Source organism: Oncorhynchus gorbuscha, linkage group LG08, assembly GCF_021184085.1.
Source record: "Oncorhynchus gorbuscha isolate QuinsamMale2020 ecotype Even-year linkage group LG08, OgorEven_v1.0, whole genome shotgun sequence".
NCBI classification, from domain to species: Eukaryota; Metazoa; Chordata; class Actinopteri; order Salmoniformes; family Salmonidae; genus Oncorhynchus; species Oncorhynchus gorbuscha.
Window position 1 is genome coordinate 78,777,975 of NC_060180.1, and position 25,092 is coordinate 78,803,066.

The window sequence follows — 25,092 nt, forward strand, 5'->3', positions numbered from 1 at the left end:
TTTTTATTTTCTCAGAAATACTGAGTTAGGTAGGAGGATTAAGAAATGTGGAGTTGATGTTGTAACCCGGGATTGACCACAACACTCCAGCACGGTAGGTGGCGACATGTACCTTTAACGTTGGTTTGCGGACCTTCGGCGTCTGCCTTCTTCCGACGACATCCCCACACCCTCCACTTCCTGTAAACAAAGCTCGTCTCTTTAACTCGCTGTTTGTGTTCACAAAATGGCTCAAGCTGGACTCTTCCTCGACCAAGACCAATTCAACTGTTCCATATGTCTGGATGTGCTGAGGGATCCCGTGACCATCCCGTGTGGTCATAGCTACTGTTCGGTCTGTATTAAAGGCTACTGGGACCAGGACGATTTTCTGGGTTTTTACTGCTGTCCGCAGTGCCGCCAGAGCTTCAACCCGAGGCCTCTCCTGGGCAGAAACACCATGCTATCCGAGGTGGTGGACAAGTTCAAGAAGACAGGACTTCAAGCTGCTCCCCCGGAACAGTGCTACGCCGGACCGGAGGACGTGGAATGTGACGTGTGCACCGGGAGGAAGAACCGAGCCGTTAAATCCTGTCTGGTGTGTCTGGCCTCTTACTGCGACACCCACCTCCTGCCTCACTACGAATCCGCTCCGTTTAAGAAACACAAGTTGGTCCAGGCCTCCAAGAAACTACAGGAGACGATCTGTCCGCACCACGACAAGCTGCTGGAGGTGTACTGTCGGACCGACCAACACTGTATTTGTTACCTGTGTATGACGGCGGAGCATAAGGGCCATGACACGGTGCTGGTGGAGACTGAGATCCAGCAACAACAGGTAGGATATCGGCACGGCCCGTTCTCTGTTGATGATTAACTGCTCGTCGTCACCCAACACAAAACGTATAGGATTGATCTAAAGTAGAAATTAGAATATTTCTAATGGACATTAACCATTTTTTTTTTGACGTGATAAAAGGTCAGATATTTTGGTTAACCATTGCCCTTATGAATAATGACTCTGTTCCATTACATTACACATGAAGCCTAAATCACACCGAGAGAAGGGGTCGGGATTTTGCGTGGAAGAGTTGTGTCAATTCACATACATTGCGTCGCACATGGCAATTTAGTTGTCATGTGAATCCATAATAAAATGTTGCGTTTGTTATGTTCGCTATGTAGCCCTTATGCATTATTGTTGTGTGTACCTTTTGGCTCACCTTATGTCCTATGGGAGCCACCGTACCTGCCTGCTCTAAACCGTTATGATGTTAGTTCACAGGATGTGTGGGGACAGTTGTAACTAATACACACCAGAGCAGTTCATAAAGAGTTCAGCTAGTCTGGCCCTTTCTTCATAATAGTATTCTCTCTTGAAATCAGAGTTCGTGGAGTTTCCCAGCCGTGTGTGTGTGTGTGTGTGTGTGTGTGTGTGTGTGTGTGTGTGTGTGTGTGTGTGTGTGTGTGTGTGTGTGTGTGTGTGTGTGTGTGTGTGTGTGTGTGTGTGTGTGTGTGTGTGTGTGTGTGTGTGTGTGTGTGTGTGTGTGTGTGTGTGTGTGTGTGTGTGTGTATACACACTACCATTCAAAAGTGTGGGGTCACTTAGAAAATACCTTGTTTTTGGAAGAAAAGCTCTCCATTAAAATAACATCAAATGGTATTGGTCACATACACATGGTTAGCAGATGTTATTGGTCACATACACATGGTTAGCAGATGTTAATGGTCACATACACATGGTTAGCAGATGTTAATGGTCACATACACATGGTTAGCAGATGTTATTGGTCACATACACATGGTTAGCAGATGTTATTGGTCACATACACATGGTTAGCAGATGTTATTGGTCACATACACATGGTTAGCAGATGTTATTGGTCACATACACATGGTTAGCAGATGTTATTGGTCACATACACATGGTTGGCGGATGTTAATGCGAGTGTAGCGAAATGCTTGTGCTTCTAGTTCCGACAATGCAGTAATAACCAATGAGTAATCTAACCTAACAATTCCACAACTACTACCTCATACACACAAGTGTAAAGGAATTAATAAGAATATGTACATATAAATATATGGATGAGCAATGGCCGAACGGCATGATGCAGTAGATGGTTTAGAGTATATACATATGAGATGAGTAATGTAGGGTATGTAAACATTATATAAAGTGGCATGGAGGCTCCATAGCTGTATGGATCTGTAACTACTACAGTGTAGTTTAGTAGGATGGAGGCTGTATGGATCTGTAACTACTACAGTGTAGTTTAGTAGGATGGAGGCTGTATGGGTCTGTAACTACTACAGTGTAGTTTAGTAGGATGGAGGCTGTATGGATCTGTAAACAAGTGTAGTTTAGTAGGATGGAGGCTGTATGGATCTGTAACTACTACAGTGTAGTTTAGTAGGATGGAGGCTGTATGGGTCTGTAACTACTACAGTGTAGTTTAGTAGGATGGAGGCTGTATGGGTCTGTAACTGCTACAGTGTAGTTTAGTAGGATGGAGGCTGTATGGATCTGAACTACTACGGTGTAGTTTAGTAGGATGGAGGCTGTATGGGTCTGTAACTACTACAGTGTAGTTTAGTAGGATGGAGGCTGTATGGATCTGTAACTACTACAGTGTAGTTTAGTAGGATGGAGGCTGTATGGATCTGTAAACAAGTGTAGTTTAGTAGGATGGAGGCTGTATGGGTCTGTAACTACTACAGTGTAGTTTAGTAGGATGGAGGCTGTATGGGTCTGTAACTGCTACAGTGTAGTTTAGTAGGATGGAGGCTGTATGGATCTGAACTACTACGGTGTAGTTTAGTAGGATGGAGGCTCCATAGCTGTATGGGTCTGTAACTACTACAGTGTAGTTTAGTAGGATGGAGGCTGTATGGATCTGTAATGTACGGTGTAGTTTAGTAGGATGGAGGCTCCATAGCTGTATGGATCTGTAACTACTACAGTGTAGTTTAGTAGGATGGAGGCTGTATGGATCTGTAACTACTGCAGTGTAGTTTAGTAGGATGGAGGCTGTATGGGTCTGTAACTGCTACAGTGTAGTTTAGTAGGATGGAGGCTGTATGGATCTGTAAACTAAGTGTAGTTTAGTAGGATGGAGGCTGTATGGGTCTGTAACTACTACAGTGTAGTTTAGTAGGATGGAGGCTCCATAGCTGTATGGATCTGTAACTACTACAGTGTAGTTTAGTAGGATGGAGGCTGTATGGGTCTGTAACTACTATGTAGTTTAGTAGGATGGAGGCTGTATGGGTCTGTAACTACTACAGTGTAGTTTAGTAGGATGGAGGCTGTATGGGTCTGTAAACTTACTACAGTGTAGTTTAGTAGGATGGAGGCTGTATGGGTCTGTAACTACTACAGTGTAGTTTAGTAGGATGGAGGCTGTATGGATCTGTAACTACTACAGTGTAGTTTAGTAGGATGGAGGCTGTATGGGTCTGTAACTGCTACAGTTTAGTACATTTACATTACATTTAAGTCATTTAGCAGACGCTCTTATCCAGAGCGACTTACAAATTGGTGCATTCACCTTATGACATCCAGTGGAGCAGTCACTTTACAATAGTGCATCTAAATCTTAAAGGGGGGTGAGAAGGATTACTTATCCTATCCTAGGTATTCCTTAAAGAGGTGGGGTTTCAGGTGTCTCCGGAAGGTGGTGATTGACTCCATTTCCTGGCGTCAGTGATGGAGTTTGTTCCATTATTGGGGGCCAGAGCAGCAAGCAGCTTTGACTGGGCTGAGATGAACTGTAATTCCTCAGTGGTAGGGAGGCAAGAGGCCAGAGGTGGATGAACGCAGTGCCCTTGTTTGAGTGTAGGGCCTGATCAGAGCCTGGAGGTACTGAGGTGCCGTTCCCCTCACAGCTCCGTGAGATGAAGCACCATGGTCTAGTAGGATGGAGGCTCTATGGGTCTGTAACTACTACAGTGTAGTTTAGTAGGATGGAGGCTGTATGGATCTGTAACTACTACAGTGTAGTTTAGTAGGATGGAGGCTGTATGGATCTGTAACTACTACAGTGTAGTTTAGTAGGATGGAGGCTGTATGGATCTGTAACTACTACAGTGTAGTTTAGTAGGATGGAGGCTGTATGGGTCTGTAACTACTACAGTGTAGTTTAGTAGGATGGAGGCTGTATGGGTCTGTAACTGCTACAGTGTAGTTTAGTAGGATGGAGGCTGTATGGATCTGAACTACTACGGTGTAGTTTAGTAGGATGGAGGCTCCATAGCTGTATGGGTCTGTAACTACTACAGTGTAGTTTAGTAGGATGGAGGCTGTATGGATCTGTAACTACTACGGTGTAGTTTAGTAGGATGGAGGCTCCATAGCTGTATGGATCTGTAACTACTACAGTGTAGTTTAGTAGGATGGAGGCTGTATGGATCTGTAACTACTGCAGTGTAGTTTAGTAGGATGGAGGCTGTATGGGTCTGTAACTGCTACAGTGTAGTTTAGTAGGATGGAGGCTGTATGGATCTGTAACTACTACAGTGTAGTTTAGTAGGATGGAGGCTGTATGGGTCTGTAACTACTACAGTGTAGTTTAGTAGGATGGAGGCTCCATAGCTGTATGGATCTGTAACTACTACAGTGTAGTTTAGTAGGATGGAGGCTGTATGGGTCTGTAACTACTACAGTGTAGTTTAGTAGGATGGAGGCTGTATGGGTCTGTAACTACTACAGTGTAGTTTAGTAGGATGGAGGCTGTATGGGTCTGTAACTACTACAGTGTAGTTTAGTAGGATGGAGGCTGTATGGGTCTGTAACTACTACAGTGTAGTTTAGTAGGATGGAGGCTGTATGGATCTGTAACTACTACAGTGTAGTTTAGTAGGATGGAGGCTGTATGGGTCTGTAACTGCTACAGTTTAGTACATTTACATTACATTTAAGTCATTTAGCAGACGCTCTTATCCAGAGCGACTTACAAATTGGTGCATTCACCTTATGACATCCAGTGGAGCAGTCACTTTACAATAGTGCATCTAAATCTTAAAGGGGGGTGAGAAGGATTACTTATCCTATCCTAGGTATTCCTTAAAGAGGTGGGGTTTCAGGTGTCTCCGGAAGGTGGTGATTGACTCCGCTGTCCTGGCGTCGTGAGGGAGTTTGTTCCACCATTGGGGGGCCAGAGCAGCGAGCAGCTTTGACTGGGCTGAGCGGGAACTGTACTTCCTCAGTGGTAGGGAGGCGAGCAGGCCAGAGGTGGATGAACGCAGTGCCCTTGTTTGGGTGTAGGGCCTGATCAGAGCCTGGAGGTACTGAGGTGCCGTTCCCCTCACAGCTCCGTAGGCAAGCACCATGGTCTAGTAGGATGGAGGCTCTATGGGTCTGTAACTACTACAGTGTAGTTTAGTAGGATGGAGGCTGTATGGATCTGTAACTACTACAGTGTAGTTTAGTAGGATGGAGGCTGTATGGATCTGTAACTACTACAGTGTAGTTTAGTAGGATGGAGGCTGTATGGATCTGTAACTACTACAGTGTAGTTTAGTAGGATGGAGGCTGTATGGGTCTGTAACTGGTAGTTTAGTAGGATGGAGGCTGTAATCTGTAACTACTACAGTGTATTTTAGTAGGATGGAGGCTGTATGGATCTGTAACTACTACAGTGTAGTTTAGTAGGATGGAGGCTGTATGGGTCTGTAACTACTACAGTGTAGTTTAGTAGGATGGAGGCTGTATGGATCTGTAACTACTACAGTGTAGTTTAGTAGGATGGAGGCTGTATGGGTCTGTAGTTTAGTAGGATGGAGGCTGTATGGGTCTGTAACTACTACAGTGTAGTTTAGTAGGGATGGAGGCTGTATGGGTCTGTAACTACTACAGTGTAGTTTAGTAGGATGGAGGCTGTATGGATCTGTAACTACTACAGTGTAGTTTAGTAGGATGGAGGCTGTATGGGTCTGTAACTACTACAGTGTAGTTTAGTAGGATGGAGGCTGTATGGGTCTGTAACTACTACAGTGTAGTTTAGTAGGATGGAGGCTGTATGGATCTGTGACAGATGATTGTATCATATTTTAGTTGAAGGTTTTTTTCTCGCTGATTAAAGATAAGGGCCATATGTTTCGGAAGCGGTATTACGTGTGATTATCGTTGACGTTTCTAAATGTTAAAACACAGGTTTGTAGTTAACATGAGTCAGTCGTGGGTGAAGCTAATGGCTGAGAGCTGCAGCGAGAAGGCAGAGTGCTGCCTACAGCATTAGATAGTGATATTGGATATTGTGTAAAATAATGCATTTTGTGTCAGACCTTGTGTTAAAGAGCTGAGAGATGATGGCGACATTTTTGTGAAGACAATGGCTTTAATAGCATTATAGCATGATTTAAAAGTCCTGAAAAAGGATTATCAGCCCCAGACTACCCTTTACAGTTATAGCTGAAGTCAATGTTTATGTCATGAAGCAATGTTAATGGTCTGTCTGCCTGTCTCTCTGTCTGTCTGTACATTTCTCTTCAGAGCCAGCTGGGGGAGCTGAAGAGGAGGTCTCAGCAGAGGATCCAGGAGAGGGAGAAGGACGTGCAGGAGCTGAGACAGGCCATCAGCTCTCTAACTGTGAGTATCTGTCTGTCTAACGATGGGAGAAGGACGTGCAGGAGCTGAGACAGGCCATCAGCTCTCTAACTGTGAGTATCTGTCTGTCTAACGATGGGAGAAGGACGTGCAGGAGCTGAGACAGGCCATCAGCTCTCTAACTGTGAGTATCTGTCTGTCTAACGATGGGAGAAGGACTTGCAGGAGCTGAGACAGGCCATCAGCTCTCTAACTGTGAGTATCTGTCTGTCTAACGATGGGAGAAGGACTTGCAGGAGCTGAGACAGGCCATCAGCTCTCTAACTGTGAGTATCTGTCTGTCTAACGATGGGAGAAGGACGTGCAGGAGCTGAGACAGGCCATCAGCTCTCTAACTGTGAGTATCTGTCTGTCTAACGATGGGAGAAGGACTTGCAGGAGCTGAGACAGGCCATCAGCTCTCTAACTGTGAGTATCTGTCTGTCTAACGATGGGAGAAGGACGTGCAGGAGCTGAGACAGGCCATCAGCTCTCTAACTGTGAGTATCTGTCTGTCTAACGATGGGAGAAGGACGTGCAGGAGCTGAGACAGGCCATCAGCTCTCTAACTGTGAGTATCTGTCTGTCTAACGATGGGAGAAGGACGTGCAGGAGCTGAGACAGGCCATCAGCTCTCTAACTGTGAGTATCTGTCTGTCTAACGATGGGAGAAGGACGTGCAGGAGCTGAGACAGGCCATCAGCTCTCTAACTGTGAGTATCTGTCTGTCTAACGATGGGAGAAGGACTTGCAGTTGCAGATTCTCCATTACATTTACATTTACATTTAAGTCATTTAGCAGATGCTCTTATCCAGAGCGACTTACAAATTGGTGCATTCACCTTATGACATCCAGTGGGACAGTCACTTAACAATAGTGCATCTAAAAACTTAGGGGGGTGAGAGGGATTACTTATCCTATCCTAGGAGGCTCCAATTGTGTGTAGCAATATGGGGAATGGACTGGGCCACACTAGTCCTGATACTAAACCTCTGTCTGTTTCTATTCATTGAACTTATTTGATAATTAAAATATGCAACACGGCTTCAGTCTCACACAATATTGCATTAGTACTTTAGATATATTCAAGACCCATATAGACATTTTTTTTATATATTTTTATATTTTTATATTTTTTTACCTTTATTTAACCAGGCAAGTCAGTTAAGAACATATTCTTATTTTCAATGACGGCCTGGGAACAGTGGGTTAACTGCCTGTTCAGGGGCAGAACGACAGATTTGTACCTTGTCAGCTCGGGGGTTTGAACTCACAACCTTCCGGTTACTAGTCCAACACTCTAACCACTAGGCTACGCTGCTGCCGACATCTGCTGTGTGTCTGTGTCCCCCTCCAGCGTTCAGCGCGGTCGGCCGTGGGGGACACTGAGAGGGTGTTTACAGAGCTCATCCGCTCCATGGAGCTGAAGAGGTTTGAGGTGAGGGAGTTGATCAAAGCCCAGGAGAAGACTGCTGTCAGCCAAGCTGAAGGACTGCTGGCCAAACTGGAGCAGGAGATGTCTGAGTTGAGGAGGAGAGATGCTGAGTTGGAGCAGCTTTCACACACTGAGGACCACATCTTCTTCCTACAGGTGACTGATGTAGAGTAGGTCCTGTCAATACCATCCTCAGCCTGAGGTGACTGATGTAGAGTAGGTCCTGTCAATACCATCCTCAGCCTGAGGTGACTGATGTAGAGTAGGTCCTGTCAATACCATCCTCAGCCTGAGGTGACTGATGTAGAGTAGGTCCTGTCAATACCATCCTCAGCCTGAGGTGACTGATGTAGAGTAGGTCCTGTCAATACCATCCTCAGTCTGAGGTGACTGATGTAGAGTAGGTATCCATCTCTCCTGGCCAGGCTATGTCTCTCTCTCTCTCCCGGCCAGGCTATGTCTCTCTCTCATGGCCAGGCTATATCTCTCTCTCTCTCCCGGCCAGGCTATGTCTGTCTCTCTCTCTCTCAGGCTCTCTCTCTCTCTCTCTCTCTCTCTCTCTCTCTCTCTCTCTCTCTCTCTCTATCTCTCTCTCTCTCTCTGGCCAGGCTCTCTCTCTCTCTCTCCCGGCCAGGCTATGTCTCTCTCTCATGGCCAGGCTATGTCTCTCTGACCTGGCCAGGCTATGTCTCTCTCTCTCTCTCTCTCTCCTGGCCAGGCTATGTCTCTCTCTCCTGGCCAGGCTATGTCTCTCTCTCTCTCCTGGCCAGGCTATGTCTCTCTCTCTCTCCCGGCCAGGCTATGTCTCTCTCTCATGGCCAGGCTATGTCTCTCTCTCTCTCCCGGCCAGGCTATGTCTCTCTCTCATGGCCAGGCTATGTCTCTCTCTCATGGCCAGGCTATGTCTCTCTCTCATGGCCAGGCTATGTCTCTCTCTCATGGCCAGGCTATGTCTCTCTTATCCAGAGCATGGCCAGGCTATGTCTCTCTCTCATGGCCAGGCTAGTCTCTCAATCTGCTCTCCTTAGGCCAGGCTATGTCTCTCTCTCCTGGCCAGGCTATGTCTCAGGTGTCTCCCCGGAAGGTGGTGATTGACTCTCTCTCCTGGCCAGGCTATGTTCCACCATTCCCGGGCCAGGCTAGCTCTCTTTTGACTCCCTGGCCAGGCTATGTCTCTCAGTGGTCTCTCCCGGCCAGGCTATGAACTCTGCCCTTGTTTCTCTAGGGCCAGGCTGGATGTCTCTCTCTCTCCAGCTCCCGGCCAGGCTTGTCTCTCTTCAACTCCAGTCCCGGCCAGGAACTTGGGAAGTCTCCAGACGGGCTCCCTCTCCCGAGCCAGGCTTAATGGCTCCCTCTCCCGGCCAGGCTGTCTCTCCCTCTCCCGGCCAGGCTATGTCTCTCTCTCTCCCGGCCAGGCTATGTCTCTCCCTCTCCTGGCCAGGCTATGTCTCTCTCTCTCTCCTGGCCAGGCTATGTCTCTCTCCTCCCGGCCAGGCTATGTCTCTCTCTCCTGGCCAGGCTATGTCTCTCTGACCTGGCCAGGCTATGTCTCTCTCTCTCTCTCTTTCCTGGCCAGGCTATGTCTCTCTCTCTCCTGGCCAGGCTATGTCTCTCTCTCTCTCCCGGCCAGGCTATGTCTCTCTCTCTCTCTCTCTCCCGGCCAGGCTATGTCTCTCTCTCTCTCTCTCCCGGCCAGGCTATGTCTCTCTCTCTCTCGGCCAGGCTATGTATCTCTCTCTCTCTCTCTGTCTCTGGCCAGGCTATGTCTCTCTCTCTCTCTCGGCCAGGCTATCTCTCTCTCTCTCTCTCTCTCCTCTCTCTGTCTCTCTCTCTCCTCCTCTCTCTGTCTCTCTCTCTCTCTCTCTCTGTCTCTCTCTCTGTCTCTCTCTCTGTCTCTCTCTCTCGGCTATGTCTCTCTCTGGCCAGGCTATGTCTCTCTCTCTATGTCTCTCTCTCTCTCTCTCCTGGCCAGGCTATGTCTCTCTCTCTCTCTCTCCTGGCCAGGCTATGTCTCTCTCTCTCTCTCTCCTGGCCAGGCTATGTCTCTCTCTCTCTCCCGGCCAGGCTATGTCTCTCTCTCTCTCTCTCCTGGCCAGGCTATGTCTCTCTCTCTCCTGGCCAGGCTATGTCTCTCTCTCTCTATCTCTCTCTCAGGCTCTCTCTCTCTCCTGGCCAGGCTATGTCTCTCTCTCTCCTGGCCAGGCTATGTCTCTCTCTCTCTGGCCAGGCTATGTCTCTCTCTCTCTCTCCCGGCCAGGCTATGTCTCTCTCTCATCTCTCCCGGCCAGGCTATGTCTCTCTCTCTCTCTCGGCCAGGCTATGTCTCTCTCTCATGGCCAGGCTATGTCTCTCTCTCTCTCTCGGCCAGGCTATGTCTCTCTCTCGGCCAGGCTATGTCTCTCTCTCGGCCAGGCTATGTCTCTCTCTCGGCCAGGCTATGTCTCTCTCTCGGCCAGGCTATGTCTCTCTCTCTCTCTCTCCTGGCCAGGCTATGTCTCTCTCTCTCTCTCTCCTGGCCAGGCTATGTCTCTCTCTCTCTCTCTCCTGGCCAGGCTATGTCTCTCTCTCTCTCTCTCCTGGCCAGGCTATGTCTCTCTCTCTCTCTCCTGGCCAGGCTATGTCTCTCTCTCTCTCCCGGCCAGGCTATGTCTCTCTCTCTCTCCCGGCCAGGCTATGTCTCTCTCTCTCTCCCGGCCAGGCTATGTCTCTCTCTCTCTCTCCCTGGCCAGGCTATGTCTCTCTCTCTCTCCCGGCCAGGCTATGTCTCTCTCTCTCTCTCTCCCGGCCAGGCTATGTCTCTCTCTCTCTCCCGGCCAGGCTATGTCTCTCTCTCTCTCCCCGGCCAGGCTATGTCTCTCTCTCTCTCCCGGCCAGGCTATGTCTCTCTCTCTCCCGGCCAGGCTATGTCTCTCCCTCTCCCGGCCAGGCTATGTCTCTCTCTCTCCCGGCCAGGCTATGTCTCTCTCTCTCTCTCCTGGCCAGGCTATGTCTCTCTCTCCCATGGCCAGGCTATGTCTCTCTCTCATGGCCAGGCTATGTCTCTCTCTCCCTGGCCAGGCTATGTCTCTCTCTCTCTGGCCAGGCTATGTCTCTCTCTCTCCTGGCCAGGCTATGTCTCTCTCTCTCTCCTGGCCAGGCTATGTCTCTCTCTCTCTCTCCGGCCAGGCTATGTCTCTCTCTCTCCTGGCCAGGCTATGTCTCTCTCTCTCCGGCCAGGCTATGTCTCTCTCTCTCTCCCGGCCAGGCTATGTCTCTCTCTCTCTCTCCCGGCCAGGCTATCTCTCTCTCTCTCTCCGGCCAGGCTATGTCTCTCTCTCTCTCTCTCTCTCCCCGGCCAGGCTATGTCTCTCTCTCTCCTCCGGCCAGGCTATGTCTCTCTCTCTCTCTCCCGGCCAGGCTATGTCTCTCTCCTCTCCCGGCCAGGCTATGTCTCTCTCTCTCTCCCGGCCAGGCTATGTCTCTCTCTCTCCCGGCCAGGCTGTCTCTCCTCTCCCGGCCAGGCTATGTCTCTCTCTCTCCCGGCCAGGCTATGTCTCTCCCTCTCCCGGCCAGGCTATGTCTCTCTCTCTCCCTGGCCAGGCTATGTCTCTCTCTCTCTCGGCCAGGCTATGTCTCTCTCTCCTGGCCAGGCTATGTCTCTCTCTCTCCTGGCCAGGCTATGTCTCTCTCTCTCTCTCCTGGCCAGGCTATGTCTCTCTCTCTCTCTGGCCAGGCTATGTCTCTCTCTCTCTCCCCGGCCAGGCTATGTCTCTCTCTCTCTCCCGGCCAGGCTATGTATCTCTCTCTCTCTCTCGGCCAGGCTATGTATCTCTCTCTCTCTCGGTCAGGCTATGTATCTCTCTCTCTCTCGGCCAGGCTATGTATCTCTCTCTCCTGGCCAGGCTATGTCTCTCTCTCTCCGGCCAGGCTATGTCTCTCTCTCTCTCTCGGCCAGGCTATGTCTCTCTCTCTCTCTCTCTCTCTGTCTCTCTCTCTGTCTCTCTCTCTCTCTCTCTCTCTGTCTCTCTCTCTGCTCTGTCTCTCTCTCTCTCTGGCCAGGCTATGTCTCTCTCTCTCTCTCATGGCCAGGCTATGTCTCTCTCTCTCTCCCGGCCAGGCTATGTCTCTCTCTCTCTCTCATGGCCAGGCTATGTCTCTCTCTCTCTCTCATGGCCAGGCTATGTCTCTCTCTCTCTCTCATGGCCAGGCTATGTCTCTCTCTCTCTCCCGGCCAGGCTATGTCTCTCTCTCTCTCTCCCGGCCAGGCTATGTCTCTCTCTCTCTCTCCCGGCCAGGCTATGTCTCTCTCTCTCTCTCCCGGCCAGGCTATGTCTCTCTCTCCTCTCCCGGCCAGGCTATGTCTCTCTCTCTCTCCCCGGCCAGGCTATGTCTCTCTCTCTCTCCCCGGCCAGGCTATGTCTCTCTCTCTCTCCCGGCCAGGCTATGTCTCTCCCTCTCCCCGGCCAGGCTATGTCTCTCCCTCTCCCGGCCAGGCTATGTCTCTCTCTCTCTCCCGGCCAGGCTATGTCTCTCTCTCTCCTGGCCAGGCTATGTCTCTCTCTCTCCCGGCCAGGCTATGTCTCTCTCTCTCTCCTGGCCAGGCTATGTCTCTCTCTCTCTCTCCTGGCCAGGCTATGTCTCTCTCTCTCTCTTTCCTGGCCAGGCTATGTCTCTCTCTCTCCTGGCCAGGCTATGTATCTCTCTCTCTCTCGGTCAGGCTATGTATCTCTCTCTCTCTCGGCCAGGCTATGTATCTCTCTCTCCTGGCCAGGCTATGTCTCTCTCTCTCCCGGCCAGGCTATGTCTCTCTCTCTCTCCCGGCCAGGCTATGTCTCTCTCTCTCTCCCGGCCAGGCTATGTCTCTCTCTCTCTCTCTGGCCAGGCTATGTCTCTCTCTCTCCTGGCCAGGCTATGTCTCTCTCTCTCTCCTGGCCAGGCTATGTCTCTCTCTCTCTCTTTCCTGGCCAGGCTATGTCTCTCTCTCTCCCGGCCAGGCTATGTCTCTCTCTCTCTCCCGGCCAGGCTATGTCTCTCTCTCCTGGCCAGGCTATGTCTCTCTCTCTCTCTCTGGCCAGGCTATGTCTCTCTCTCTCTCTCCCGGCCAGGCTATGTCTCTCTCTCTCTGGCCAGGCTATGTCTCTCTCTCTCTCCTGGCCAGGCTATGTCTCTCTCTCATGGCCAGGCTATGTCTCTCTCTCTCTGGCCAGGCTATCTCTCTCTCTCTGGCCAGGCTATGTCTCTCTCTCTCTCTCCCGGCCAGGCTATGTATCTCTCTCTCTCTCTCTCCAGGCTATGTCTCTCTCTCTCTCTCTCGGCCAGGCTATGTCTCTCTCTCTCTCTCTCATGGCCAGGCTATGTCTCTCTCTCTCTCCTCATGGCCAGGCTATGTCTCTCTCTCTCTCTCATGGCCAGGCTATGTCTCTCTCTCTCTCCCGGCCAGGCTATGTCTCTCTCTCTCTCTCATGGCCAGGCTATGTCTCTCTCTCTCTCTCATGGCCAGGCTATGTCTCTCTCTCTCTCTCATGGCCAGGCTATGTCTCTCTCTCTCTCATGGCCAGGCTATGTCTCTCTCTCTCTCTCATGGCCAGGCTATGTCTCTCTCTCTCTCTCCCGGCCAGGCTATGTCTCTCTCTCTCTCTCCCGGCCAGGCTATGTCTCTCTCTCTCTCTCCCGGCCAGGCTATGTCTCTCTCTCTCTCTCCCGGCCAGGCTATGTCTCTCTCTCTCTCCCGGCCAGGCTATGTCTCTCTCTCTCTCCCCCGGCCAGGCTATGTCTCTCTCTCTCTCCCGGCCAGGCTATGTCTCTCTCCTCTCCCGGCCAGGCTATGTCTCTCTCTCTCTCCCGGCCAGGCTATGTCTCTCTCTCTCTCCCCGGCCAGGCTATGTCTCTCTCTCTCTCTCCCTGGCCAGGCTATGTCTCTCCCTCTCCCGGCCAGGCTATGTCTCTCTCTCCCTGGCCAGGCTATGTCTCTCTCTCTCTCCCTGGCCAGGCTATGTCTCTCTCTCTCCTGGCCAGGCTATGTCTCTCTCTCTCTCTCTCCCCGGCCAGGCTATGTCTCTCTCTCTCTTTCCCGGCCAGGCTATGTCTCTCTCTCTCTCTCTCGGCCAGGCTATGTCTCTCTCTCTCTCTCTCCCGGCCAGGCTATGTCTCTCTCTCTCTCTCTCTCTCCCGGCCAGGCTATGTATCTCTCTCTGTCTCTCTCTGTCTCTCTCTCTCTCTCTCTGTCTCTCTGTCTCTCTCTCTCTCTCTCTCTGTCTCTCTCTCTCTCTCTCTCTGTCTCTCTCTCTGTCTCTGTCTCTCTCTCTCCCGGCCAGGCTATGTCTCTCTCTCTCCCGGCCAGGCTATGTATCTCTCTCTGTCTCTCTCTGTCTCTCTCTCTCTCTCTGTCTCTCTCTCTCTCTCCAGGCTCTCTCTCTCTCTCTCTCTGTCTCTGTCTCTGTCTCTCTCTCTCCTGGCCAGGCTATCTCTCTCCTGGCCAGGCTATGTCTCTCTCTCTCCTGGCCAGGCTATGTCTCTCTCTCTCCCGGCCAGGCTATGTCTCTCTCTCTCCCGGCCAGGCTATGTCTCTCTCTCTCCCGGCCAGGCTATGTCTCTCTCTCTCCCCGGCCAGGCTATGTCTCTCTCTCTCTCTCCCCCGGCCAGGCTATGTATCTCTCTCTCTCTCCCGGCCAGGCTATGTCTCTCTCCCTCTCTCCTGGCCAGGCTATCTCTCTCCTGGCCAGGCTATGTCTCTCTCTCTCTCTCTCCTGGCCAGGCTATGTCTCTCTCTCTCTCTCTCTCTCTCTCTGGCCAGGCTATGTCTCTCTCTCTCTCCTGGCCAGGCTATGTCTCTCTCTCTCTCTCTCTCTCTCTCTCTCTCTCTCTCTCTCCTGGCCAGGCTATGTCTCTCTCTCTCTCCTGGCCAGGCTATGTCTCTCTCTCTCTCTCTCTCCTGGCCAGGCTATGTCTCTCTCTCTCTTTCTCTCCTGGCCAGGCTATGTCTCTCTCTCTCTCTCCTGGCCAGGCTATGTCTCTCTCTCTCTCTCCTGGCCAGGCTATGTCTCTCTCTCTCTCCTGGCCAGGCTATGTCTCTCTCTCTCCTGGCCAGGCTATGTCTGTCTCTCCTGGCCAGGCTATGTCTCTCTCTCTGTCTCTCCTGGCCAGGCTATGTCTCTCTCTCTCCTGGCCAGGCTATGTCTCTCTCTCTGTCTCTCCTGGCCAGGCTATGGCTCTCTCTCTCCTGCCTAGGCTATGTCTCTCTCTCGCTCTCTGCTGGCCAGGCCAGGCTATGTCTCTCTCTCTCTCGCTCTCTGGTCTCTCTAACCCATCTGTCTCTGTGTTGTTGTAGAGCTGTCAGTCTCTGAGCTCCTCTCCTGTGATTGGAGGCCTGCCAGCTGTGACCTTCGACCCCAACTTCACCTTTAACATGGTGATGTCATCGGTAGCTGACTTCAGAGGGCTCCTGGAGGAGGTGTGTCAAGGGAGCTTCATCAGCATCTACGAGAAAGGTACATAACCATTTATCTCCTGAGAAAGGTGACAGAACCATTTATCTCCTGAGAGAGGTACAGAACCATTTATCTCCTGAACCATTTATCTCCTGAGAAAGGTGACAGAACCATTTATCTCCTGAGAGAGGTACAGAACCATTTATCTCCTGAGAGAGGTGACAGAACCATTTATCTCCTGAGAGAGGTACAGAACCATTTATCTCCTGAGAGAGGTACAGAACCATTTATCTCCTGAGAGAGGTACAGAACCATTTATCTCCTGAGAGAGGTACAGAACCATTTATCTCCTGAGAAAGGTGACAGAACCATTTATCTCCCGAGAGAGGTACAGAACCATTTATCTCCTGAGAACCTCTTCTTTACTCTTCTCTCAAGTTAAAAGTTAAAGTGGGACTTCTTAAAATATGTTTATCATTTAATTTTGTTTTTTTTCAGACACCAAAACCATTTGATACTGGAAGTGAAACAAAAATAGTCAGCACCTGTCCTCAAAAGGCCTGATTTGATGTATTTATTCCTCTGAGAACGAGGCAGGATCCATACCATACCTTGAGTAAATACAGCAGACTGTCTGTGTTCCTCCCCAGTGAGAGAGGTGTCTATAGTAGAGTCACCAGAACCCCCCAGCTGTTTCCGGACTGATCCAACAGCATGTGAGTTACTGTGCACCTCTACTCTACCTTTACTCTACCTTTACTCTTACTCTACCTCCAATCTACCTCCAATCTACCTCCAATCTACCTCCAATCTACCTCCAATCTACCTCCAATCTACCTCCAATCTACATCTACCTCCAATCTACCTCCAATCTACCTCTACTCTACCCCTACTCTACTCTACCTCTACAATCTACACCTCATATCCACCTCCACTCTACCTCCACTCTACCTCCACTCTACCTCCACTCTACCTCCACTCTACCTCCTCTCTACCTCCTCTCTACCTCCACTCTACCTCCTCTCTACCTACTATTTACCTCCTATCTACCTCTACTCTACCTCCTATCCACCTCTACTCTACCTCCACTCTACCTCCTCTCTACCTCCACTCTACCTCCTCTCTACCTCCACTCTACCTCCTCTCTACCTCCTATCTACCTCCTATCTACCTCCTATCTACCTCCTATCTACCTCTACTCTACCTCCTATCTACCTCCTATCTACCTCCTATCTACCTCCTATCTACCTCCTATCCACCTCTACTCTACCTCCTCTCTACCTCCTCTCTACCTCCTCTCTACCTCCTCTCTACCTCCTATCTACCTCTACTCTACCTCTCTACTCTACCTCTACTCTACCTCCTATCTACCTCTACTCTACCTCTACTCTACCTCTACTCTACCTCCACCTCCACTCTACCTCCTATCTACCTCCTATCTCTAATGTAATGATTCAACCCTTTCTCATCCATTGCAGTGCTTTTTAAAATGTATTTAGCCTTTATTTAATTTAGGTCAGTTGGTTCTGTGTTTCTGGCACTGGGCCTAGGAGTTGTTTTTAGACTAGAGTCTGTTTGGCACTGGGCCTAGGAGTTGTTTCTGGACTAGAGTCTGTTTGGCACCTCCTCTAGTTGTTTTTAGACTAGAGTCTGTTTGGCACTGGGCCTAGGAGTTGTTTCTGGACTAGAGTCTGTTTGGCACTGGGCCTAGGAGTTGTTTCTGGACTAGAGTCTGTTTGGCACTGGGCCTAGGAGTTGTTTCTAGACTAGAGTCTGTTTGGCACTGGGCCTAGGAGTTGTTTGTGGGCATTGCCTATGTTCTGACCCGTTCTGTCTCCTCCTACCTAGTGGTGGCTCCTCCGCCAGCTCTGGCTGCAGTAAAGCAGATCTCAAGTGAGGAGGATCTCAGCCCTTCGTACATCAGCTGATATCTCAAAGTGCTGTACAGAAACCCAGCCTAAAACCCCAAACAGCAAACAATGCAGGTGTAAAAGCACGGTGGCTACTCCCGGTAAGTTGAAACCAAAGTAGATAATGCTGAAACCAACCTACAACTCTATTGGTCAAATCCAGTACTAGACGATGATAGTTGTGGGTTTTAGTCTGATGTGGAGACTTGCTCGACCTGTTGTTTTGAGGGAGACCTTATAACAGATCAACCTGAAAGATGTTCAAATGTTCATAAATGACTCAGCATCCCCAAATAATAATAAGGCAGAACAGTGTTGCTCAACTGGTCCCCCTCCCCCAGCAGCCCAACTCAGGTGGACTGGGGAACCTCTAGCTACCTCCACCTCTAGCCATCTGTCCAGGTAGTCCTCACGGTCCTACTCAGGTCCTCTCTACCTCTAGAGAGAGAAAGAAAGAGAGAATCTACCTCTAGAGACTCTACCTCCATCTGGGGTGGCCAGTCCCTCTTCTGGCTGTGCCTACCTCTAGATTATCTACCTCCTATCTAGATGTTCAAATGTTCATAAATGACCAGCATGGTTGAATAATAGTAAGGCAGAACAGTTGAAACTGGAGCACTCTACCTCTACTCTACCTCTACTCTACCTCTACTCTACCTCTACTCTACCTCTACTCTACCTCCACCTCCACTCTACCTCTACTCTACCTCTACTCTACCTCCTATCTACCTCTACTCTACCTCTACTCTACCTCTACTCTACCTCTACTCTACCTCTACTCTACCTCTACTCTACCTCCATCTACCTCCTATCTACCTCTACTCTACCTCCTATCTACCTCCTATCTCTAATGTAATGATTCAACCCTTTCTCATCCATTGCAGTGCTTTTTAAAATGTATTTAGCCTTTATTTAATTTAGGTCAGTTGGTTCTGTGTTTCTGGCACTGGGCCTAGGAGTTGTTTTTAGACTAGAGTCTGTTTGGCACTGGGCCTAGGAGTTGTTTCTGGACTAGTCTGTTTGGCACTGGGCCTAGGAGTTGTTTCTGGACTAGAGTCTGTTTGGCACTGGGCCTAGGAGTTGTTTCTAGACTAGAGTCTGTTTGGCACTGGGCCTAGGAGTTGTTTCTGGACTAGAGTCTGTTTGGCACTGGGCCTAGGAGTTGTTTCTGGACTAGAGTCTGTTTGGCACTGGGCCTAGGAGTTGTTTCTGGACTAGAGTCTGTTTGGCACTGGGCCTAGGAGTTGTTTGTGGGCATTGCCTATGTTCTGACCCGTTCTGTCTCCTCCTACCTAGTGGTGGCTCCTCCGCCAGCTCTGGCTGCAGTAGAGCAGATCTCCAGTGAGGAGGATCTCAACCCGTTCCTCAGCCCGGGAGCTGCAGTCCCCACATTCGGGGGCTTCGCGTTCTCACCCTTCGGTAAGTTGAAACCTAATAGTAGATAATGCTGAAACCAACTCTACAACTCTATTGGTCAAATCCAGTACTAGACGATGATAGTTGTGGGTTTTAGTCTGATGTGGAGACTTGCTCGACCTGTTGTTTTGAGGGAGACCTGTCGGATCAACCTGAAAGGTAGGTGTAGGAGCTAGTTGTACTTTAATATGACTCAGCCATCCCCAACAGCAGTGTTGCTCAACTCCGGTCCCCCTCCCCCCAACAGCCCAACTCCGGTCTCTCCCCCAACAGCCCAACTCCATCTGGTCCCCCAACAGCCCAACTCCGGTTTTCCAGTCTGAACTCCGGTCTCTACCCCAACACCTGTTGTTCCGGTCTCTCCCCCAACAGCCCAACTCCGGTCTCTCCCCCACTTTAGCCCAACTCCGGTCTCTCCCCCAACAGCCCAACTCCAGGTCTCTCCCCCCCCAACAGCCCAACTCCGGTCTCTCCCCCCAACAGCCCAACTCCGGTCTCTCCCCCAACAGCCCAACTCTACCTCTCTCCCCCAACAGCCCAACTCCGGTCTCTCCCCCACCTCCACAGCCCAACTCTACCTCTCTCCCCCAACAGCCCAACTCCGGTCTCTACCCCTACTAGCCCAATCTCTAATGTAATGATTCAACCCTTTCTCATCCATTGCAGTGCTTTTTAAAATGTATTTAGCCATTTAATTTAGGTCAGTTGGTTCTGTGTTTCCACTGGGCCCAAGTTGTTTCAGCCCAACTAGAGTCTGTTTGGCACCCCCTACAGCCCTAGACTAGAGTCTGTTTGGCACTGGGCCTAGGAGTTGTTTCTGGACTAGGTCTGTTTGGCACTGGGCCTAGGAGTTGTTTCAACTAGAGTCTGTTTGGCACTGGGCCTAGGAGTTGTTTCTAGACTAGAGTCTGTTTGGCACTGGGCCTAGGAGTTGTTTCTGGACTAGAGTCTGTTTGGCACTGGGCCTAGGAGTTGTTTCTGGACTAGAGTCTGTTTGGCACTGGGCCTAGGAGTTGTTTCTGGACTAGAGTCTGTTTGGCACTGGGCCTAGGAGTTGTTTCTGGACTCCGAGTCTGTTTGGCACTGGGCCTAGCAGTTGTTTGTGGGCAGCCCAACTGACCCGTCTCTCCCTCCTACAGTGGTGGCTCCTCCGCCAGCTCTGGCTCCCCCAACAGGATCCAACCCGGTCTCTCCCCCGGGAGCTGCAGTCCCAACATTCGGGGCTCTCCCCCTTCGGTAAGTTGAAACCAACTAGTAGATAATGCTGAAACCAACTCTACAACTCTATTGGTCAAATCCAGTACTAGACGATGATAGTTGTGGGTTTTAGTCTGACAGACCCAACTCTGTTGTTTTGAGGGAGACCCCAACCTGAAAGGTAGGTGTAGGAGCTCCGTTGTACTTTAATATGACTCAGCCCCCCAACAGCCCAACTCCGGTCCCTCCCCCCAACAGCCCAACTCCGGTCTCTCCCCCCAACAGCCCAACTCCGGTCTCTCCCCCCAACAGCCCAACTCCCTCTCCCCCCAACAGCCCAACTCCCCTCTCCCCCAACAGCCCAACTCTCTCTCCCCAACAGCCCAACTCCGGTCTCTCCCCCAACAGCCCAACTCCGGTCTCTCTCCCCCAACAGCCCAACTCCGGTCTCTCCCCCAACAGCCCAACTCCGGTCTCTCCCCCAACAGCCCAACTCCGGTCTCTCCCCCCAACAGCCCAACTCCGGTCTCTCCCCCAACAGCCCAACTCCCCCCAACAGCCCAACTCCCCCAGCCCAACTCCGGTCCCTCCCCCCCAACAGCCCAACTCCCCTCTCCCCCCAACAGCCCAACTCCGGTCTCTCCCCCCAACAGCCCAACTCCGGTCTCTCCCCCCAACAGCCCAACTCCGGTCTCCTCTCCCAACAGCCCAACTCCGGTCTCCTCTCCCAACAGCCCAACTCCGGTCTCTCCCCCCAACAGCCCACCTCCGGTCCCCCCCAACTCCCCTCAACAGCCCAACTCCCCTCAACAGCCCAACTCCCCTCAACAGCCCAACTCCCCTCAACAGCCCAACTCCCCCTCAACAGCCCAACTCCCCCTCAACAGCTCAACTCCAGTCTCCTCTCCCAACAGCCCAACTCCGGTCTCCTCTCCCAACAGCCCAACTCCGGTCTCCCCCCAACAGCCCAACTCCGGTCTCCCCCCCCACATCAACTCCCCTCAACAGCCCAACTCCCCCTCAACAGCCCAACTCCCCCTCAACAGCCCAACTCCCCCTCAACAGCCCAACTCCGGTCTCCTCCCCAACAGCCCAACTCCGGTCTCCTCCCCAACAGCCCAACTCCGGACCCCCCCACAGCCCATCCGGTCCCCCTCAACAGCTCAACTCCGGTCCCCCTCCCACCCCCTTCCCCCCACAGCTCAACTCCGGTCCCCCTCAACAGCCCAACTCTGGAACAGCCCAACTCCGGTCTCTCCCCCCAACAGCCCAACTCCGGTCTCCCCCTCAACAGCCCAACTCTGGAACAGCCCAACTCCGGTCTCTCCCCCCAACAGCCCAACTCCGGTCTCCCCCAACAACAGCCCAACTCTGGAACAGCCCAACTCCCCCTCTCTCCCCAACAGCCCAACTCCGGTCTCTCCCCCAACAGCTCAACTCCGGACCCCCCCACAGCCCATCCGGTCCCCCCCACAGCCCATCCGGTCCCCCTCAACAGCTCAACTCCCCCCCCCCCCACAGCCCAAATCCGGTCCCCCTCCCCCCACCCCCTTCCCCCACAGCTCAACTCCGGTCCCCCTCCCCCCCCCCAACAGCCCAACTCCAGTGATCCAGTCCCCCTCAACAGCCCAACTCCGGTCCCCCCACAGCCCAACTCCGGTCCCCCTCAACAGCTCAACTCCGGTCCCCCTCCCCCACAGCCCAACTCCGCCCCACCCCCAACAGCCCAACTCCAGTGATCCAGTCCCCCTCAACAGCCCAACTCCGGTCCCCCTCAACAGCTCATCTCCGGAACAGCCCAACTCCGGTCCCCCTCAACAGCTCAACTCCGGAACAGCCCAACTCCGGTCCCCCTCCCCCCAACAGCCCAACTCCGGTCACAGCCCAACTCCGGTCACCCCCACAGCCCAACTCCAGTGATCCAGTCCCCCTCAACAGCCCAACTCCGGTCCCCCTCAACAGCTCATCTCCGGAACAGCCCAACTCCGGTCCCCCTCAACAGCTCAACTCCGGAACAGCCCAACTCCGGTCCCCCTCCCCCCAACAGCCCAACTCCGGTCCCCCTCCCCCAACAGCCCAACTCCGGTCCCCCTCCCCCAACAGCCCAACTCCGGTCCCCCTCCCCCAACAGCCCAACTCCGGTCCCCCTCCCCCAACAGCCCAACTCCGGTCCCCCCCCCCAACAGCCCAACTCCGGTCCCCCTCCCCCAACAGCCCAACTCCGGTCACCCTCCCCCCCCCCAACAGCCCAACTCCGGTCACCCCCCCCCACAGCCCAACTCCGGTCACCCCCACAGCCCAACTCCGGTCACCCCCACAGCCCAACTCCGGTCACCCCCACAGCCCAACTCCGGTCACCCCCACAGCCCAACTCCGGTCAACCCCCACAGCCCAACTCCGGTCACCCCCAACAGCCCAACTCCAGTGATCCAGTCCCCCTCAACAGCCCAACTCCGGTCCCCCATCAGCCCAACTCCGGTCCCCCTCATCAGCCCAACTCCGGTCCCCTTCAACAGCCCAACTCCGGTCCCCCTCAACAGCCCAACTCCGGTCCCCCTCAACAGCCCAACTCCGGTCCCCCTCAACAGCCCAACTCCGGTCCCCCTCAACAGCCCAACTCCGGTCCCCCTCATCAGCCCAACCTCTGTCCCAGGTTGTATCTAGTTTTACAGTAAAGTGAAGACACATCACTATACAGCTGTGTCCCAGGTCTTCCTAGAGTTGTGCTGACTAACTCTTCTGTCGTCTCAGGATCCAAGCTCTCCTCCTCCTCCAACGGCTCCAGACAGAGGATGATGCAGCGGAAGTCACGCAGGAAGCTGTAACTCAGGCAGAGAGAGCGGTTTTGCTGAAGAGAGGGAGAGGGGATGCCCAAGCAGAGGTTGTGACTGTGGGAAGACCGGTTGGAGAGAACCAGACGGGACCTCTCTCTTGTCAGACAATGTATTCACCTGATGAATCAGTACCTGTTGCTTTCAACAGTGATACAGTATCACTTTTTAAAGACATGATTTACAATTATGTATTTTTTTTCCCAGACATATTTAATTATAATAAATCAGTCTGTAATGAATGCTTTTAAAAGACACGATGAAATAAATACACAGATCTGCTTTTAAACTCGTCTGTCTTGCTTCTTCATTCTGGTGGTGTATTCATTAGTGGGACACTGTTGCTAAATGTTTACGTCTGTTTGCTTCCTAGTCCTATAGCTGGCATCACAACACAAACGCAGGCCAAAGGAGGAAGTTCCTGTCCCACAGAGAATAAATCACTGAGCGTGGTACTGTAGTGTTAAATGCACTTTAACAAAAGTTGGAGCGATGTGTTCGGGTTAGCATAACAGGTTAGACCCAGTCCACACTATAACAGGTGTGTTAGACCCCAGACTAACCAGTCTACACTATAACAGGTGTGTGTTAGACCCAGTCCACACTATAACAGGTGTGTTAGACCCAGTCCACACTATAACAGGTGTGTGTTAGACCCAGTCCACACTATAACAGGTGTGTTAGACCCAGTCCACACTATAACAGGCGTGTGTTAGACCCAGTCCACACTATAACAGGTGTGTTAGACCCAGTCCACACTATAACAGGCGTGTGTTAGACCCAGTCCACACTATAACAGGTGTGTGTTAGACCCAGTCCACACTATAACAGGTGTGTGTTAGACCCAGTCCACACTATAACAGGTGTGTTAGACCCAGTCCACACTATAACAGGTGTGTTAGACCCCAGACTAACTAGTCTACACTATAACAGGCGTGTGTTCGACCCAGTCTACACTTTAACAGGTGTGTGTTAGACCCAGTCCACACTATAACAGGTGTGTGTTAGACCCAGTCCACAATATAGCAGGTGTGTGTTAGACCCAGTCCACACTATAACAGGTGTGTGTTAGACCCCAGACTTACCAGTCCACACTATAACAGGTGTGTGTTAGACCCAGTCCACACTATAACAGGTGTGTTAGACCCAGTCCACACTATAACATGTGTGTGTTAGACCCAGTCCACACTATAACAGGTGTGTGTTAGACCCAGTCCACACTATAACAGGTGTGTGTTAGACCCCAGACTTACCAGTCCACACTATAACAGGTGTGTGTTAGACCCCAGACTTACCAGTCCACACTATAACAGGTGTGTTAGACCCAGTCTACACTATAACAGGTGTGTTAGACCCCAGACTTACCAGTCCACACTATAACAGGTGTGTTAGACCCCAGACTTACCAGTCCACACTATAACAGGTGTGTGTTAGACCCAGTCCACACTATAACAGGTGTGTTAGACCCAGTCCACACTATAACAGGTGTGTGTTAGACCCCAGACTTACCAGTCCACACTATAACAGGTGTGTGTTAGACCCAGTCCACACTATAACAGGTGTGTTAGACCCAGTCCACACTATAACATGTGTGTGTTAGACCCAGTCCACACTATAACAGGTGTGTGTTAGACCCAGTCCACACTATAACAGGTGTGTGTTAGACCCAGTCCAAACTATAACAGGTGTGTGTTAGACCCAGTCCACACTATAACAGGTGTGTGTTAGACCCAGTCCACACTATAACAGGTGTGTGTTAGACCCAGTCCACACTATAACAGGTGTGTTAGACCCAGTCCACACTATAACATGTGTGTGTTAGACCCAGTCCACACTATAACAGGTGTGTGTTAGACCCCAGACTTACCAGTCCACACTATAACAGGTGTGTGTTAGACCCCAGACTTACCAGTCCACACTATAACAGGTGTGTTAGACCCAGTCTACACTATAACAGGTGTGTTAGACCCCAGACTTACCAGTCCACACTATAACAGGTGTGTTAGACCCCAGACTTACCAGTCCACACTATAACAGGTGTGTGTTAGACCCAGTCCACACTATAACAGGTGTGTTAGACCCAGTCCACACTATAACAGGTGTGTGTTAGACCCCAGACATACCAGTCCACACTATAACAGGTGTGTGTTAGACCCAGTCCACACTATAACAGGTGTGTTAGACCCAGTCCACACTATAACATGTGTGTGTTAGACCCAGTCCACACTATAACAGGTGTGTGTTAGACCCAGTCCACACTATAACAGGTGTGTGTTAGACCCAGTCCAAACTATAACAGGTGTGTGTTAGACCCAGTCCACACTATAACAG

At 51.4% G+C, this 25,092-nt stretch overlaps 1 protein-coding gene across 1 annotated transcript; it reads left to right on the plus strand.

Moving 5' to 3' along the window:
• The first annotated feature begins 161 nt into the window (after nucleotides 1-161).
• On the plus strand, nucleotides 162-23,050 carry LOC124042214 (E3 ubiquitin-protein ligase TRIM47-like). Its single transcript, XM_046360628.1, has 7 exons — nucleotides 162-817; nucleotides 6,473-6,568; nucleotides 7,924-8,157; nucleotides 15,308-15,467; nucleotides 16,058-16,123; nucleotides 18,614-18,736; nucleotides 22,682-23,050. The coding sequence occupies exons 1-7, from the start codon at nucleotides 227-229 to the stop codon at nucleotides 22,753-22,755; spliced, it is 1,344 nt and encodes a 447-aa protein (XP_046216584.1). The 5' UTR covers nucleotides 162-226; the 3' UTR covers nucleotides 22,756-23,050.
• Nucleotides 23,051-25,092: the final 2,042 nt, after the last annotated feature.

Bases quoted from the DNA above. Each gene is read 5' to 3' on its own strand.
- LOC124042214 (XM_046360628.1), top strand. From the start codon at position 227: ATGGCTCAAGCTGGACTCTTCCTCGACCAAGACCAATTCAACTGTTCC. The intron at 818-6,472 runs GTAGGATATCGG...ATTTCTCTTCAG, and splicing joins CTGAGATCCAGCAACAACAG to AGCCAGCTGGGGGAGCTGAA. The intron at 16,124-18,613 runs GTGAGTTACTGT...CCTCCTACCTAG, and splicing joins CCGGACTGATCCAACAGCAT to TGGTGGCTCCTCCGCCAGCT.